Source organism: Neofelis nebulosa, chromosome 5, assembly GCF_028018385.1.
Source record: "Neofelis nebulosa isolate mNeoNeb1 chromosome 5, mNeoNeb1.pri, whole genome shotgun sequence".
NCBI lineage: Eukaryota > Metazoa > Chordata > Mammalia > Carnivora > Felidae > Neofelis > Neofelis nebulosa.
In genome coordinates, this window is record NC_080786.1 from 10,118,302 (window position 1) to 10,136,772 (window position 18,471).

Here is an 18,471-nt window from a genome sequence, read left to right on the forward strand (position 1 = left end):
TCTGTGCCTGTTTCATCTCTCTTTACTCGTCCAGACTTCCAGTAATCTTTCCGAAATGGAAAAGAAAATGTTGAGTCTCTTTGCTGAGCCAGGCGGCAAAGAGACTTCGTCTCTGCTGCCCGTTTCCATCTGGCGGCTGAGTATCGGCGGGGCATGAGGTGGGGCCGGAGAGGCACTGCAGGCAGAGATGTTCACCTGCCCAGATGGTGCACCTGCTCAGTGATGGTGCTTTATGTACCAAGCACACAGGATGGTGCTTGGTCTCTCTTGCCCTGCAAACTCCAGGTTTCCTCCAGCTCCGTTGTTGTCATTCAGCCGAGGTGACCTGCATACAGAGGTCTTTGCTGAGGAAGGAATATGTCCCATCTTCTCTGGGAGTTGCTGCCTTGGGGACAGAACATTTACCTACTAAACCACCCACAGCCTCCACACTTCCCTCTCTACCAGTTCACTAGGCACAGAGCACTGGCTCTTAGAGAAAACATTCATGGTGATATTTTTAGTGTCCACATGAGAATTTGCAGGGCAAGTACAATTAACTTTTTTCTCGTCGGGACTCCGAGGAATTTGTATTTTCTTAGTGAATACCTCATAACTTCTCACAGTAAGACTTGCAGAGATTCAGTTTTCAGAATTGAGTTAACAGTAGACCCCCAAGTCAGGCAATCCCTGACAATAGTCAATCTGGATGCATTAAAATTTAAAGAAAATTTCAGTCTTTTTACTGTAGGGAAATCCCCAAGTGAGGTTCCTTTTTAGTGAGCTCCAGCATTGTGTTCACATTCTGATAGTGATCATTTTGATCAGCTGGGCAGCACTGGGGGGAAACGTGTCAAGGATTTTGGCCTTGACTTTCTGAATTAGCCGGGCGTTAAATGAGAGGTAAGAGAATTCAAGAAAAATGCCCCTATCACAAGTGAAAACTGGCTGGACACCACTGTTGGGAAGGGAAAGGAAACTGTAGTCCGTGTAGAGAGAAACTTGCCACGCAGGTGATGCAAACTAGCTGACTAGGTGAGGCCCCGAAGCCATGCCTCACATGCTAGAAGAGCCTGGACTCTGCTGGTTTCTACAAAGAAGTCCCATGCAGCACTTGTGAGGGGTTGAGCTGGGAAGCAAGCTGAGAGGAATCCTGCTGGGCAGGGAGAAGTCCTTTGAGGACAGGGGTAGGGAGGGGGTGCCCTGGAAGAACAGGGCACCTGCTCGTCTTCAGGACCCACTCCGGGCAGCTCCAGTCAGTGCCTGATGCTGTGTGTGTGTGAGGCCAGGGGAGCACACTGCCACAACACACACACAAAGGGGCAGGAGGCTTTAACGGTCTGTTTTCTTTAAAGGTTTCAGTAGAGGGCAGAGGCAGTGCCCTTGCCCCTTTCTCTTCTCCTCCCTGTGAATCAAAAGGCCGGAGTGGGGCTGTGCCGAGCTCCAGGCCAAGTACTTCTGCCCCTTAGAGACCCTGGGCCCACCGTTCACAGCTCTGCAGGCTGAACTGCGTTTCAGAGCCCGGCCCCAGGACCCAGGCCAGCCTGAGGACTGTTGTGTCTGAACCGGCATAGAGCCCTGAGGAAATCAAGGTAAAGAAAGTGACCTCAGGCTGCAGGAGAGACCCCCGCATCCTGTCTGTTCCTGGGCCTCTGACGGCTCATCTGCACCAAGAAGACGTGGATTGCCCATTCCTCGGCTCATAAGCCCTAAAAGAGGGTGCGCGCAACTGGCACAACTGGGCATGGGAATCCGTGGTGCCCATCCTTTTCCCAGACCTGTCTGGAGAGGAGTCGGCCTCCCAGAGGGCCTACAGGGAATGGAGGCCTGGGCTGCCACTCCCCCAGCCCCAGGTTACCCGGGTCCTCCTGCAACTAACTTCTCTACCAGCAGGCCAGATTCCCAGAGAAAGGCTGCCAGAGACCCCACTAATGTCAATGCCTCCAGCCTAGTTTGATTTTATTTTGAAGAGATAAAGGATCTCTGTGAGCAACGAGTCTGTGGTATAGTCCGTAAGGGGTCTGGGCCAGAGCCAGACTTTCCGGGTTCAAGTTCTGCTCTCCCACTCTCTAGTTTGTTAACTAGTTAGATTGCTTGACCTTTATAATTCAGCTCCTCCTCTGAAAATCTGGGATACCAAGGCCTCCCTCTTGGGAAGTAGGGAGAATTAAATGCTTAGAGCCAAGCATACATCAAAGGCCCAGGGACGCGGGCCCTGGGATCGCCTCCAGGAGGAGGGTAGGAGCCCACAGGTTTCACGTGGAGGGCCAGGCTCAAGTCACCAATGAGAAGCCCACAGTCCCTTGAACCAACAGGGAGGGAGAGGATCCTGGAAGCTACTGGTGAGGCATGCCAAGGCCATGACGTTTACACAGCAGGAGGGAACGAGGCAACCTGCTGGTTTGAATTAGGCCCCCACCCCGGCAGCTGTAGCCTATTAGTGTGGCGCTCAGTGGAGGCAGAACACAGGGGCAACACCCCCCGACTCCACACTCGGAGCTCTGTGCTCCCGTCCCTGTAGGGCCCTGGGTCAGCCTCTGGTGGGTAGCTCGAACATCCCTTTCCATCCCACCGACTTCACGCTGTGTTATCCCCTTCGGTTTTCTGACACTGTCCACTCTTGTCCTTCCCCATCCCAGCTACGGCAGCTACACAGCCTCCTGCACCCCAGGGAGGCTGAGTCCTGTGCGGTGCAAGTGTGCGTGCACACATCCCCCCAACCACCTCTGGGCTGTTTGTTCTCTCCAGGATCAGAAGAGGTGGGCCTGGTGTCCCCAGCAAAGCTTGGGGACTGCCCTCGCACAGTTTGGGTGGCCCCATTTGAGCCCACCATACCGGGCTCTTCAAACAGCCCCTTGCTGCAGTCTCATGTGACCCAAGTGCCAGTAGCCTCTCCCAAAGCTGGCTGCGCCCTCGGGCTTCCCCAGTAGATGGGCTGTAGGCCAGAGAAGCAAGAGGGAAACAGCTGTGGTCTTCAGGGAGACTGAGCCCCCATTCCCTCTCTCCTCACCCCAACTCCAGCCCCTCCTTGGCTTGACCGCCACAGCCAAAGCCAATCCCAAAGGGGCCAGGGGCCCCACCTTTGTTACTTAGGCTGGCCACACCCCTTGCCAAGCTTTGGCAGACAGTGGACCCATGAGGGTGTCTCGTGCAGTCCTCTCTTGCCAGGATCCTCCCAGCCCGAGGGGAGGCCACACTCTCCCAGCCTCCCCTTTCCCTGGCTCCTGACACTGGTGCCTGGCTGCATTATCTGTACTCCTCTGGGCCTCACTGTCCTAATCCAAGCAATGGGTACACAATCCATCCCTTGCCCCCTCCCAGGTCAGTGCAAGGACCCACTGAATCAGATGAGGAAGCGGGTTGGAACCGAGGAAGAGGCAGAAAGCAGCCCTGAGGTGACCAGCTGGTCCCACATGCTGGCCGGCCCTGGCCTGGCCTCAGCCTGAAGCCTCTGGGAGCTGAGCTAGCTGGCTGTGCACTCACCATGGCCACAGAAACGCAGGGTGTCTGCAGTGGCCGCCTCTGGGGGCATGTCCCCAGCTGTGCCCCCACCTCTCCTCCCGTGTCTTTATTCACTCGGGGTCTCTCCCATGCTGCATCTAGCTATGTGCATTCCTCCCCTTCCTCTTGGCACTCTTTGGTCGCCCCCATCTTTGCCCCTGAGATGTCTTCTCCCTGGCCCCAGCGTCAGGAGGCCCTTGCAGGAGGTCTTGCAAAAGACCATCAGACTTGTTGACGGTGTCACCCTGGGATCTTTGCCTCTGTTCCATTCCCTCTCCCGGCACCCAGAACCAAGTCAGTCTGAGCAGGCCCCAGAGACCCTGCCCACTCATGAGGAAGATGGCAAACCCAGGGGATACTGCGACAGCTGGGCAGGGGCTGCTGTGTAAGCACAAGGGCACATGTGTGAGGGGTGTGGGTATTGCCAGGACAGGGGCACTATCACAGTGACCCAGACGGGGCAGCAGCCAGCTTGGGGTGGGGCGAGGGCACAGAAAGGCCCCTGAATGATGACATGGGCCACACGAGAGGCCCACAGAGGCCCCTCTCTCCACCCTGGTGGCCCAGCCGCCACCTGGGCCCTGCCAGGCCAGCGCCCTGCGGTCCCCACCCTGCCGCCTGCTCAGCCTGGCAGCGTTCCTTTGCAGCCTCCTGCCAGCACAGCTAGCCCCCTGCCCCCACTGGTGTCCGTGCCAGAGCAGCATTCCGCAGGCCAGCAGAGACTGAGCAGGGAGGCTACTCAGCAGTGGTCAGGTCACACGGCTGAGGGGCACAGTGGGGCCTGGGCCTCTGGCCCCCACTCCTCTCATCTTGCGTTTCCCTAGTGCTGGGCCGGCCACCGTTAAAGGCTTGGTCGCTGCAGCTGGGGTCGGGTTCTTGCATCTCCTGCCCTGGGCCCCTGCCCTGTGGAAATCCAGAGGAGGCCACCAGGTAGGTATGGGCCAACCAGCACAGAGTAAAAAGAGCTCTGGGATGCCCTGGGGAAGGGGGCTGTGGGGGGCAGGGCTAGCTGGAGATCCTAGACTCACCCTCAGATCAAAGCAGCTCAGGCCAGAGGGTGGGGGTGGTGAGCGCGGCTGGGGTACGGGGGTTCGGTCTCTCAGCTGGGGTCGCTCAGGGGAGCAGGTGGAAGCATTTCTGCAGCTAGCTGGGGAGTGGGCGCGCCCAGCTTCCCCATTTCAGGGCCGCCTCCTACTCCGACCCCGCCTCTGTGGCGCAGCTGGAAGGCACCGAGATTAGACTCTCGGACGAACTTCCCGGCAAGAAGGGGTTCGGCGCGAGAGAGTCAGGCCGGGGCCCATCCGCTAGGATGGGAGCAGTGGGACCCGGCTGGGGTCCCCTGCGGCCCGAGGCAGAGCAGGCTGCACCGGGACCGCGCACACCACGCGTGTCCGCGCCCCCCGCCGGCACGCAGGGCGGCCTGGCCCTTTAAGCGTCCAGACGGCGGCCCCAGCTGACGCGCGGGCTCCAATCGGCGCCCCGCGCCCCCCGCCCGCCGCGCCCGAGGCTCTGGGGCCGCAGCTGCTCGGCTGCTGGACTCGCCGCGGCCCTGCGCCTCCGCCCGCCCGGCCGCGCCCCCGGGGGCCATGGTCGCGGGGCCCTGCGCGGGGGCGGCCCCCAGCGCGGCGCTTCATGGAGCGGCCCCGGCCCGGCCGCCGGGGGCAGCGCGATCCCGCGGGGCCCTGTGAGCCCCCAGCGCCACGGCACCATGGTACGCAAGGCCCTGCCTGTCCCCCCGCTTATCCGCCCACCTGCCCGCTCTGCCCTCCCGAGCGCACGGCCCGCCAGCTCAGGGTGGAGTTGCTGGAGGGGTCTTCCCCCTCGCCGGTCTCCCCGACCCCTTCTCCCGGGTCCCCGCGGGCCGGGAATGCGGCGCTACGGCGCGGCCCTCGGCGGGGAGGGGGTTAAATTCCTGGGGTGGGGGCCCAGGCGCGAAAGGCTGAAGTCTTGCTAGGCGCGGGCGGAGGGGGGCGCTTCTCGGAGCCTGGGACGCCGCCGCCCTCGACTGGGTGATGGGGGGGAGGGGGGAGGTCGGATTCCCGCCTGGGCCTCGGGCCACGTGGGCGCTGGAGCCGCCCTGTTTGGGGATTTGGGGCGACTGGGCCAAGCCGGGTGTGTTGGGGCGGGACGTCCGCAGCTCCGGTCCAGACTACTGTGTGACCTTGGGCCAGTCCTCTGCCCTCTCTGGGCCTGTTTCCTGGGGAAGGAGTGGGGCCATGAACGCAGAAGAGGCTGACACAGACACCGCCTCTCCAAAAAGAGGAGCCTGGAAGTCATGAACCTGTGCCCCCTTGCTCAGTCTGGGCCCCACCTATGGTTACCCGGCAATAAAGATTGTCGTGGGCGTTTGGGGTGTGTGTGTTGGGGGTGGGGGGGGCGGGTGCCGATGCAAGCCCAGGTTTCATCCCGGGGCCTCCATGGAGGTCAGGATAGGGAGCCAGCGGCTTCATGGCGCTGAGAGAGGGTATCCCTCAGATGCAGAAGGCTCTGGCCCTGGTGAGCAGTCTCGGCAGGTGTCCCTGGCACCTGGGCTCCTTCCCACCGCCCTCCCCCGCCCCCCCCCCCCCCCCCCATCCCCAGCCTGGCTTGCCGGGAGAGTTTGAGGGCAAACAGGAGTGCCTGACCACTTCCCTGGTCTTGTATCTTAACTAGGCTGACCTGGTCTGGACTTGAGGATGGAGTGCACCTGGCTGCAGCTGGCACAGCCAGTGGGGAGGGATGTGTGCAGTTTCAGGGAACTGGCACATCTGGCTGGGGAGGCAGGCGCAGCTTGTGGGCCTTGCATGGGAGGTGCCAGGCAAGGGGGTGGCCGAGCCCTGCCGAGGTAGTTGACAGGTTATGGACTCAGGCTGGATGGGTGTGCCTTGCCAATTAAGTCCAGAGAGGGTTCCTGACTGTGAGCTTCTTGGGCCCCTCAAGGGTGCAGGGTGGTACTGGCTTGGGGGGCGGGGGGTACTGCTGTGGGAATAGCGTCTTTAGGGGCACCAATACCCTCCAGGCCAGCCCCTCCTTTCCTGCTGAGGCCAGAGGGCCCTGGGGCCAGGTCTGTGCATGGGAAGGTCGGGCACTGCCCTTTTTCCCAATGCCAGGTAGGCACCGGAGGGCGTTCTGGGAAGGGGGATGTGGCCTAGGATGTGCTCCCCTCAACAGGCCTGGCTTTAACAAGCCCTTTTGCAAGCCACTTCTGCCACTGTCTGGCCCCTAGTGGCCCTTAGGGGCCCTCTTACAACCCAAGTTGCATCCTGACCCCTCACTGACCTGCAAGTGGTAGCAGCTCTGGGGAGGAGGCCACAGGTTGCAGAGGGTAGTGGTGGGGTCTAGGGAAGCACAGCTGGTCCCCTGAGTCTGAGGTTCCCCAGAAGCCTCTTACTGCTCTTTAAGTCATTGCAAGCCGAGAAATCCATCCACACGGAGTGGCGTCCAATCCAGCAGGGAAGGGGTGGCCTCAGCAAGGAGCTGGAAGTCCTGGGGCTCTGCTGTTGTTCACTTGTGGGATCCTTCCATTCGGAGCCTCGGTTTCCCCATCCGTGCAGTAGGGTTTGGTCCCAGAAGATGAATCAGGATGAGTCAGAGGAGGGAGATGGGAGGGACTTGGCACCATATCCCTGTTAGATTGGCCAGGCCTGGACAGGCTAGCAGTCCCGAGACAGAGGGGCAGATGGTTGGCTTCTTGGCTGGGAGGCAGGAGGCGTGGGAGAACTTGAGGAAGATGGTCTCCATGGTCAAGAGTCTGGCCAGACTGGGATCTGAGAGAGCATGGGGTGGATGCTGCCCTGGATATGCAGGGTGGGGCTCAGGGCAGATCTGGAAGCAGGTTGCCCCTGTGGCTCCTTGAGGTTCATCCTGACGCCTGGGGCAGATTCTCATAGGTGAACATAGATACCACCCCTGAGCCCAGACTGGGCCCACCCACTGCTGCCCTATCAATGGAAGGACTGTCCTGGGGTGTTGGGGCAAGCTCTGGATAGACGGAACCAAGGTTTCATCCCAGGGCTTTCAGGGAGGTGATTGGGGGAGAGGAGCTGATGGCTTGTCGGCAGTGGGGCAAGGTAACCCTCAAATACAGGCGGCTCTGACCCAGCTAAACGGGGCCTGAGGAGGGCCCCGAACTGGAACCTGTGGAGTTGGTCCGGCCAGGCAGGTGGTCGGCAGATATTAACTGAACATCTGTGCACCTGACCTATGCACAGGACTGGGCAGCCTGCCTGTGTGCTGTCTACCTTTTGGGGAAGCTGCTGTGGCAGAGCCAGGGATGATTAAGCCAGCCCCTTATTCTGGACAATTCACAGGTGCCGGATGTGGCCCAAGGACCTGATAATCTGACCCATCAGACTTTGAGGGCCTCTCTGAGGCTTCAGAGTAGTGTGACTTCCAAGATGGGGCCATCTTAGAGCCTCCGGGCCTGGACCGTACCGGACCTGGGGTCTGGGGGCCTAGAGGGAAGAGGGTCTAGGACAAGCCTTGGGGGGCTCCTGTCTCTAAGCACAGTGGACAGGTAACACAGCTCTGTCCTTCTACCCCCACAGAACCCCTGTGTGAGGGGGAGCTGCTGGCAGCCAGGCCTGAGGCCATGGGCAGCAGACTGGTCCCGTTAAGAAGGGGCTGGCTAGATCCCACCAGCCTCCTCCAGCAGAACAGTGGGACCAGGCTCTGGGCCTGGATTTCTTCTCAAGAATTTCCACCTCTGCAAGGCCTCAGGCCCAGACCCTGAGGACTTCCGCTGGTGAGGTGAGGGGTTTCTGAGGTGCTACCCCCAGGGTGCAGTAGCAGCCAGAGGCTGAGCAGTGAGCTAATGAGCCTGACTTTCGTTCTTGAGGTGTCTGGGCTTGGGCAGGCATGGTTTTATTTCTACATGTGAGTGAGTATGAGGGAGAGAATCCACGGAGCTCAGGAAATGCTGAAGCAATGCTTGTGTCTGAGGTGACCACCTCGCCCCAGTTTGCCCAGATCGGCCCTGGTTTTAGCACAGAAAACCCCCACATCCCAGGAAACCGCTAGGTCCCAGGCACTCCTGGACAGTTGGTCACCCTAGTCCCTGTTACTTCCTCTTTCCTTCTCTTCCCCTTCCCTGTCCAAGATGACTTCCCGTTTTGCAGGGAAGCGCTGGGGGCCAGGAAAAGCTAACCTACTAACCCAGGAGCTGAAGGTCATGGTTGGAGTCTGAGCTCTAAGGGGCAGCTGGCTCGGGGGGCTTGAGTCCTGGTCCCGCCCCACCCCCCCCAGCCCCGCCCCGCATCCTTGCTTGAGCCTCAGCTCTTTCTCCATAATGTGGAGCCAGGAGTGATGGGCAGGCTGCCTCCCCGGTGGTGGGTGCTGCCCAGGTTGCTGGCCTTGACCTGACCTGTGCCCTGTGCCCCGCAGTTGCTGGTTGAGAAGACAACAGACTCACCGGCGGCCGAGTTCTCGCTGGTGGAGGACGTGGCATTGCACTTCGCCTGCTTGATGGGCCGCCTGAATGAGCAGCGCCTCTTCCAGCCTGACCTCTGCGACGTGGACCTGGTGCTGGTGCCCCAGCGCAGCGTCTTCCCGGCACACAAGGGCGTGCTGGCTGCCTACAGCCAGTTCTTCCACTCCCTCTTCACCCAGAACAAGCAGCTGCAGCGCGTGGAGCTGTCCCTGGAGGCGCTGGCGCCCGGCGGCCTGCAGCAGATCCTCAACTTCATCTATACATCCAAGCTGCTGGTCAACGCGGCCAACGTCCACGAGGTGCTCAGCGCCGCCTCATTGCTGCAGATGGCTGACATCGCCGCGTCCTGCCAGGAGCTGCTGGATGCCCGCTCCCTAGGCCCCCCGGGCCCCAGCGCCGTGGCCCTGGCCCAGCCGGCCACTGGCTGCGCCCCGGCCGCACCACCCTACTACTGTGACATCAAGCAGGAGGCAGACGCCCCAGGTCTGCCCAAGATCTATGCCCGCGAGGGCCCTGACCCCTACTCTGTGCGTGTCGAGGACGGGGCAGGGGCCGCGGGTGGCACGGTGCCTGCTGCCATTGGGCCAGCCCAGCCCTTCTTCAAGGAGGAGAAGGAGGGTGGTGTCGAAGAGGCCGGTGGGCCCCCTGGCAGCCTGTGCAAGCTGGAGGGCGGGGAGGGGCTGGAGGAAGAGCTAGGGGGTTCTGGCACCTATAGCCGCCGGGAGCAGTCCCAGATCATCGTGGAGGTGAACCTCAACAACCAGACTCTGCACGTGTCCACGGGGCCCGAGGGGAAGCCGGGCACCACCCCGGGCCCGGCCACCATGGTGCTGGGGCGGGAAGACGGGCTGCAGAGACACTCGGAGGAGGAGGAGGAGGAAGAGGAGGAGGAGGAGGAGGAGGAAGAGGAGGAAGAGGAGGGTGGTGGCAGTGGAGGGGAAGAGGAGGAGGAGGAGGAGGAAGAGGAGGGTGGCAGTCAGGGAGAGGAGGAAGATGAGGAGGAAGGGCACAGCGAGCAGGAGGAGGAAGAGGAGGAAGAAGAGGAAGGGCACAGTGAACAGGATCAAGAGAGCTCGGAGGAGGAGGAGGAGGAGGAGGGGGAGGCAGGGGGCAGGCAGGGGCCGGCGGGGCGTCGGGGCAGCAGGGCAGAGCCCCCTCCCCACGGTCGCATGGCCACTCGGTCCCGAGAGAACGCCCGGCGCCGGGGCCCCCCTGAGCCTGAGGAGACCAGGCCACGGGGTGGGAAGAGGCCCAAGCCCGCGCCGGGAGCCTCTGCGCCGGCCCGAGGGCCACAGGCCACTGACGGGCTGGGGGCCAAGGTGAAGCTGGAAGAGAAGCAACACCACCCATGCCAGAAGTGCCCTCGCGTCTTCAACAACCGCTGGTACCTGGAGAAGCACATGAACGTGACCCACAGCCGCATGCAGATCTGCGACCAGTGCGGCAAGCGCTTCCTGCTGGAGAGCGAGCTGCTGCTGCACCGGCAGACAGACTGCGAGCGCAACATCCAGGTGGGCCCCGCCGGCTCCGTGGGGGGGTGGGGCAGGGCTGGGCAGCAGGCCCGCTGACGCCACACGGCCACTGAGGCCAGGCACCCCGCGTCGTGCTGCCTGCATCGCCCAGACAGACAGGCTGGGGAAGCCGGACTTACCCCTGGCCCCTGGAGCTGGCCCAGGCCCAGGGTGGTGGGGATAATGCCAGTGCCTTCCTGGAGGAGGCGGGCGGAACCGGGCTTGGCGTGTGGAGACACGTGCAGATAGGACTGAAACAAACAGTACCCTTGGCCAGAGGGGCGAAGGGGAGCATGGGCTTTGGAGGATGAGAGGAGGGAGTTGTCTGAGTACTTGAGACTGGCGGATAGCCAGCTGCCAGGAGGGATGAGTCCGTGTTTTAGTAAATCCTAGGGCTGCTAGAAGGCCAACAGGTCCACCACCATTTATAGTTTGACAGACAAAGCGGGGCAGGGTTTGCCCAGAGAGGGCGCCATTTCCACTTGCCACAAAGGCTGAATGGAACAAGGGGTGACCGAGCAGGAGAAAGCCCCTGCTTGCTGTCAGCGCTTTGGAGATGCCAGCTGGCCTGGGCCTGGAAAGAGGGATTGGATGAGAAATTTGGGAAGAGCAGGGGCTGCTGGGGCCAAGCAGGGGAGCTGGGCTGGTGGCCAGGCCCCGGGTCAGCCTGTGTGCCAGCCTGGCCTCTCAGGGTGTGGGCAGCACAGGGCCAGCCTGGCTGCTTTTGGCTTGTTCTGACGTGGGAGGGGATTGATGGGGCAGCAGGTAGGCCGGCGCTAATTGCCTGAGCTAATTGCTAATTGCATGGCCCTGTGGAGAAAGTGTTCCCCGGGGGTTACCTGGTCTCCTGCCCCACCCTCCTGCACCTGTTCCCACGTGCCTGCCTGCTGGGCAGCCCTTTGACTGTCCACCTGCACACACCTGAGCCTTCCTTCTGAAGGGGAAAGACGTGTGTGCCTCTTCTGAGCTGGGCGCCCTGACCCATTTCTGCCCAAGCCTGACCTACTCCAGCCCTCTGGAAGAGTGTCCTGCAGGGATGCGTAGGACAGGAGGAGGAGGGGGGCCCCCAGGGTTCCCACCACCCTCCGTTCCCTCGTGGGGCCTGGTACCTCCCACAGTCTCCCCCACCTGGCCCTTTGGCACCTATCTCCTCGAGGATCCGCGGGGTCAGGGCTTGGGTCCCCCCAGGGGGAGGCAGGCAGCAAAGATAGTGCCCCAGCTCTGCCAGACCTGTTACCATGGCCCCTCAGTAGAGAGATGCTTTGTTAAAATGAGCACCGAGGAGGGGCTTCCTCGTGTAGGTGGGCCCTGACCCTTGTTCGGTTCAAGGATGGGGGAGGGCCCCAGGCTGCAGCCCTGGGCGGGTGGATTACCATCCCCAACTCCCAGAACATCCGATTTGGCTGGTCGCTGGACATCCGGGGCTCTCTCGCCAGCACAGGTGAGGTGAAGGAACGGAGGTCCAGAGAGGGGCAGCTTGTCCCAGGTCACACACGGTCCTGACTCAGGACCTGGGGCCTAAAGTCCTCTTACCCCACAGTGTGTGACCTGTGGTAAAGCTTTTAAGAAGCTCTGGTCCCTCCACGAGCACAACAAGATCGTGCATGGCTATGCGGAGAAGAAGTTCTCCTGTGAGATCTGCGAGAAGAAGTTCTACACCATGGCCCACGTGCGCAAGCACATGGTTGGTGAGTAGGCCAGGAGAGGATGGGGCCCGGGGTCAGAGCTCGGCCAGCTGCTGGCTGTGCTGGGAAGGACTTCCCATCCAAGGGCGGTGTGAAAGCGTGAAAAGGCCCCTCTCAGCTGTGAAGCCTGGGGAGGCTGCTTGCAGTGGCAAACGTGGCCGGGACAGGACTGCAGAGGTCAGGACTACCATGCTTAGTTGGGCAGGTTGCACGTTGCACAAGGGTTCCTGGACAAGATGGCAGACGGGGACCAGAATCCAGCTGGCACACTGCTAACCGGACTATGTGCCACAGCATGGGGTTGTGGCCACCAGGGAAAGGAGCGCCTTTTCCTAAATCACGCAAAGTGACGTATGGGCAGACATAGGCCCTCAGTTTCAGGACAGGTGTGCCTCTCATTTTTTTATCACCTTCTTTCTGGCCCTCACAGGGCTTTGGGCTTCTCTGAATGCAACCCATGATAATGCGACACAGTAAGGAGGCCCCCCCAAGTGTGTGTTGGGTCACTCTGCCTCGGGCATGGCTGTCCCTCCCCTCTGTGGGCCTGGCTGGAAGTCTGGTGTCCAGGTGCCCCTCCTTTCTTTGCCCAGTTGGGGCCTGGGGCTCAAGGGAGATATGGCCCTGGCCAGGCCCTCCCCCCGTTCTCCAGCCACCTGGGAGCTGGGGCCCCAGGCTCGAGGTCTCAGCCAGGAGCATGCGGAGCAACCCAGAACTGGTAGTCTTCCTGGGCTCGAGTTCCCCAGCGTTATTTCCCCCCAGATCTTCCTTGAACAGTTCGTTAAGTCCTCACCTCTCTGGGGTTTTAGGGGAGCACAGCTAACTCCCTCTGGACTGCTCAGTGTCACCCCTGTAAGGCCCACCTTTGAGGTTCAGTACCACTCCTAGCCTGTCTTTATAGAAGGGCATGCTTGAGGCCCACAGAGGCTGTGCAGGGAGCCAGTGGCGGGCCAGGGTTTGAGCCGAGGCCAGTCCTACTTGGGAGTCCTTCAGTCTCTCCCCAAAGCTTTGGGAGTGAAGCAGCCTTGGCCAGAGGCTGAAGAACGTGAGGGCCTCCATGCTAGTCTGACCAGACTTGAGAGCAGACAGACAGACATAGCCCAGAGGGAAGAGCCCTCACCTTGAAGTCAGCCCCAGATCCTGGACTGAGGCTCCGAAGCAGACCTTAAAGTAGGTGGGCCTCCCGGGAGGCCCTGTGTGGGAGGTGGTCAGGCAGCGAGCCCCTGGGAGGAGCCATGGGGGTCCGTCCCCCTGAGACATAATGGCCTGCCCCACAGCCCACACCAAGGACATGCCCTTCACCTGTGAGACCTGCGGGAAGTCCTTCAAACGAAGCATGTCTCTCAAAGTGCACTCACTGCAGCACTCTGGGGAGAAACCCTTCAGATGCGAGGTGAGCTCCTTCCTCTGCCTACCCCGGGGGCCACCTGGACGGACAGGGAGCAGGAGCGGCAGCTGCCTAAAAACCTGGGAGTTGTGGGGAGTGGAGTCCGGGATTCAGAAAGAGGGGGGGGGGCCCACCCTGGTGTCTGCGGCCCCTGCCTCCCACTCCATCTTTACCTGGATGCCCACCTGCCTGCCCCCCCCCCCGGCCCCCACCCTCTGCCACCCCAGCTCCAACGCAACCCCCACGCATTCAGGGTGGGCAGTCTCCTTGGGCCAGAACGGTACATGGGGTGGGCTTTCTGGAGAGGTGGAGAGAGGAACATCTCAGAGCAGAGACAGGGCTGTGGATGGGGATGAGGGGGGCAGGTCTTCCAACAAGGAGGAAGGAGGTGGGGGCGGGGGTGGGGGGAGCTCAGCTTTAAGCATGAGGACTCCCTCCATTCTGTGGCCTTTTTCCACTTCTTGACCTCCATTCCCGCCTGGGCCCTGCCTGCCCTTGGCCTCTCTTCTGCCCGTGTGCTGCCCCACCCCAGGACCCCCTCCCGGTGTGTGTGTCCTCCCTGGGCCCTGCGGTCACAGGCAGGTGCTTCCCTTCCTGAAGGCTGCTCCCTCCTCTGCCCCTGGGCCTCACCCTCCCCCCCACCCTCAGAACTGCAATGAGCGCTTCCAGTACAAGTACCAGCTGCGGTCACACATGAGCATCCACATCGGCCACAAGCAGTTCATGTGCCAGTGGTGTGGCAAGGACTTCAACATGAAGCAGTACTTCGATGAGCACATGAAGACCCATACAGGTATGGCGGCCTCCAGGGAGGGACCCCTTCGCAGTCCTGCTCCGGAGGCCTGGGGTGGCCCCAGCCATGCCCCTTTTCTCAACTCTGGGCCTCAGTTTGCCCTTCTCTATGAGGCTCGGTGCCGTCCTCCCTGCCTCCCAGGGCAGCAGAGGCCCTGCTATGGTTCTCTGGGCGTGGGGAGGCTGGTGCAGAGCTGGGGTCTGGGGACTCCTCAGTGACTCCCCGGTGCCCGTCGCCAATGCCTAGGGGAGAAGCCATACATCTGCGAGATCTGCGGCAAGAGCTTCACCAGCCGACCCAACATGAAGCGGCACCGGCGCACGCACACCGGCGAGAAGCCTTACCCCTGCGATGTCTGCGGCCAGCGCTTCCGCTTCTCCAACATGCTCAAGGCCCACAAGGAGAAATGCTTCCGCGTCAGTCACCCCTTGGCCAGCGACGGCCCCCCTTCTGCCCCAGGCCTGTCCCCCACCCAGCCTCCGGCTCACGCACTGCCCCTGCTCCCGGGGCTGCCCCAGACCCTGCCGCCCCCGCCCCACCTGCCGCCCCCACCGCCACTCTTCCCCACCACTGCCAACTCCGGCGGGAGGATGAGCGCCAACAACTGACTGCCGAACCGCGCGTGCGCGGGGCCTGGAGCCCGGGGGGCGCCTCTGGGAGGGACCCCCCACCCCGCCCTCTCGTCTTTCCTGTGGGAGGGCAGCAGCACTGGCCTGGCACTGCCGCCCTCACCTCCAGAGGCGGCCGGACACACGCTGCTCAAGGCCCCTGGCCCTGGGAGTGTTGCAGGCTGGTGGCCCCAGCGTGGGGGAAGGACACCTCACTCCCAAGGGCCCCCCCTTCAGTGACTCCTTGAAGCCTTTACTTTTTTTTTCTTGGAAGTGAAGGAAAAAGAAAAGAGAGGAAACTATTACCAGCACCGCCCTCCAGGTGAGGGGGGTGCTGGAGCAGCAGGTACAGCAGGGAGGGAGGGGCTGGGGAGCAGGTGTGACGGGTCACTCTGCTGATGCCTAAGCCGGAGGGGGGTTGGCCAAGCCAAGCCTGGGTCAGCTTCGGTGGCTCATCTCTGCCGCCCTTGTGCACCCTAACTTGCCCCCTCATCCTGGGGAGTCTGGGGAAGAGTTGGAGTGCCAGCCACCCCCCACCCTCGGAAGGAGTCGTGGACCCAGTCTGAGGGCTGTGGACACTGAGGCACAGAGCTTGAGTCTGGATGCCTGTGAGCGTGTTGTGGAGGGAGTGGCGGAGTGTGAAGGCTGCAGACCCAGCTTTGCACCGTGTGCAGTGGGGTAGGCAGGGGCTGGACCCCAGGCATTTGCTCTCCCGCCCACCACCCTGGCAGCAGGCACAGGGACCCTGAGCTGTACCAGGCTGCATTGAGGTCCCTGAGTCCAGGAGAGGACATCCCCAGAAGCCGCTGGGCCTCAGGGGGCTGGGGGCTAGGCCCTGGGTGGGCAGACGGGCTGGCTCCCGCAGTGCCAGATCCCAAGGGCTGCAGTCGAAGTCCCTGCAAATGGGTGAACACCAGGGGCAGGGCCCTGAGAAGGAGGCATAGACAAAATGTTTTAAGGTTTCAAGGTGCTATCAGTGGGGCAGGGGGCAGGGCTGCTGTTCACAGAGCACCCCGTCCCTCACCAGCTGCCCTGGTCGTCTCTCCCACACCAGAGATGTGTGTGTGTCTGTCCCCATCCCTGCTCTGAAGGCAGAGGCCTCATCTTCCTAGGTCTGGCCACAACCCGGCATCCCTGGGCCTCTGCGGTGTGGGCAGGGCACCTGTAGCACTGTGGGCGAGAGGAAGCTGCACATTCAGGGCCCAGGGTGGGGGCAGGAGTTCTGGGGGAGCCCCAGCCTGTGCCCAATGCTTGCCCCCACGAGGCTGGCACTAATAGGACACCCTTTTTTGTTGTCATTTAACGTCTTTATTCCTGCCTTTAAAATGGGGAGGAAGGTTCCATAAGCTACATGTTTCCTAGTTAAGCTCTTTCCTTTTGTGTTTATACGGTTTTGTTTGTTATACTCTGCACCTTAAACCCCCACGACTACCCCCACACCACCACCTTCCCAAGCATGGCTGGAGTGGGTAAGCCCAAAGGGGGACAGGGGCAGGGGGCAGGGGGGGAGTGGGCCCCATCAGCCCAAGGGCTGAGGGGGTTGGAACCCCTCTGACCTCCTTGTGAGGCCCGTGGCGCTGGGGTGGGGGCTGGGGACATTTTAATCATCAATAAACGAAGCACTTTATTCTGTACAGATGTGGGCAGCTCCAAGAAGCCCGAGTGATTTGAGGATTCGTAATCCAAGCTACACAGCCCTGATTGTTCTCTAGGCACAGAGCGGGCAGTGCCCTGGCCTAGTTGCATTTGAGGCCGTGGCAGTAGTGCAAGCCAGAGCCTACAGACATGCCCTCAGACACCCCTGCTGTCCTCTGGAGAGAGAAGGTGGGCCCCTCACTGAGGGAGGAAGGCTCCCTGTCAGGCTCCCAATCGTGTGGCTCCCTTACCCCAAGGCTGAGGGTTCCAGGCTCCTGCTTTATTATAGCTCCCTCTCCTCTACCCCTTGATCTCTGGGCTTCCATGACGTCCTCAGGGTCCCCCCCCCCCCCCACTCTGTTTCCTCCTCTTCCTTGCTATTTCTAACCTCTGGTCCCAGTGCCTGGCAGCTCTTCAGAGCTGGCTCATGTTTTCCCCGAAAAAGTTGATCTCCCCCAATGTGCTGTAGGTCTGGACCCCTTTGGGTTCCCCCAACCCCCTGTCGCTGACACCAGGGTCTCCCGTGGGGACTGGTGGTCTTGTCACCAGCTAGCCCCACTACAGCTTTAGTGAGTGAGCCGGGTGGGGAGAGGGCAGGGGGGATGTGGGGGCTGGCCAGATCAGGTCCCCGTGAGGCCACACTTTGATAAGCAGAGGCTGGAGATGGCTGTTGTGGGGGGAGCTGGTGTTGAAACCCTGTCCCAAGATTTGGGTTTCCTGTTCTCATACACCTCTCCTCTGAGGGTGGGGATCCAGACAGCAGGCAGCCTGGGCTCTGGTCAAAATGGTCCTTGTAGCTGTGGGCGGGCATGGCCGAGCCCTCTCTTGGGAGGCCCCTGTCCCAGTGGGGTCAGGAGTCCTGGTCCCTGGTGCTAAATGCTCTCTTCCCCTCAGGCCAGTGTGGGTGGGAGCTCCTTTCCAGCCAGATCACAAGGGTCTGAAGCAATAATGGAGCCTCAGCAGTGCCAGTTTTTCCTTTTCCTTTTTATTTTTAAGACATTAACAAGCACCTGGATATTGGAGTAAGGGGACTGGGGCATCATACCCACTTCCCAGGGCCTGTGGGGAAGGGGGCAGGGGATCATCACATCCCGCTAGAGATGTACAGGGCGGAGGGGGTGGGGGGGGTGCCCGGGGGGGGGTGCCCCTCAGTCCAGATGGACTTCTCAGCCCATTTGTCCAGAACTTGGGTCTGGAACCTGGGCCTGCCCCCTCCCCAGCTCCCCCTGGGCTCCCTGGTCTTGGGCCAGCTGGAGGTGAGCAGAGAGATGAGGTGGGCCTCAAGCCCCCTGACCACACAGGCTGGAGTTAGAGCCTCAGCCTCTGAACTTGGCAGGTGCTGCCACCGCACTCCTCATTGGGGGCCCAGAGGTAGCTGTGTCAGGTGTGTGTGTGGACCCTTGGTGTCTGGGGCCCAAGTGCGTGGGGGATAGCAGGAGGGTGAGGACAAGAGTGAAGGGGAATAAAGTCAGTACAACTGTCCCTTGGCCCAGCCTCTTCTTTACATGTTCCCCGCCCTGACTACTGGCTGGACAGACCTAGACCAGAGCAAGAGCAGCACGGAGCCCGGCCGCTCAGCCGCAGACTGCATGGATAGCTGTACCCTGGAGCAGCTGCAGACCCTGTGTCTCTCCCTTAAGAGCGGGCTGGGCTTTACAAACACCCAGAGTCAGGAGCTGAGGCAAGAGCAGAGATGTGCCCCCAAACTGGTGTTTGGTCTTGAGCTGGATGCAGAAGGGGATGGAGAGAGGAGAGGTCTCGGGGTAACTGATGCCGAGGCTCCCAAAGGAGTGCCCACAGGAGGCCAGGCCCCCTGCCGTATGGTTCTGCGTGAGCCCCAGGACAGCAGGGACAACTCCGGCTCATGTGCGCAACACTTGGCAGGCAAGGGTGGTTTGAAGGAGCCAGCCGTCAGAGATGCTGACGTGGGCACCAGGAAGACGGCTAGTGGCCTCCAAGGAGGGAGCA

At 61.5% G+C, this 18,471-nt stretch overlaps 1 protein-coding gene across 2 annotated transcripts; it reads left to right on the forward strand.

Annotated features, from left to right (window-relative positions):
* Window positions 1–4,270: 4,270 nt before the first annotated feature.
* On the forward strand, window positions 4,271–16,506 carry ZBTB47 (zinc finger and BTB domain containing 47). Of its 2 annotated transcripts, none has more exons than XM_058729566.1 (6): window positions 4,271–4,410; window positions 8,842–10,398; window positions 11,939–12,086; window positions 13,358–13,473; window positions 14,116–14,260; window positions 14,507–16,506. In XM_058729566.1, exons 2-6 carry the CDS (start codon window positions 8,923–8,925, stop codon window positions 14,866–14,868), a joined length of 2,247 nt encoding a protein of 748 aa, XP_058585549.1. In that variant the 5' UTR covers window positions 4,271–4,410; window positions 8,842–8,922; the 3' UTR covers window positions 14,869–16,506. The 2 variants fall into 2 exon arrangements, with proteins under 2 accessions (XP_058585549.1, XP_058585547.1); XM_058729564.1 differs by lacking the exon at window positions 4,271–4,410 and adding an exon at window positions 5,039–5,191.
* The last annotated feature ends 1,965 nt before the right edge of the window (window positions 16,507–18,471 follow it).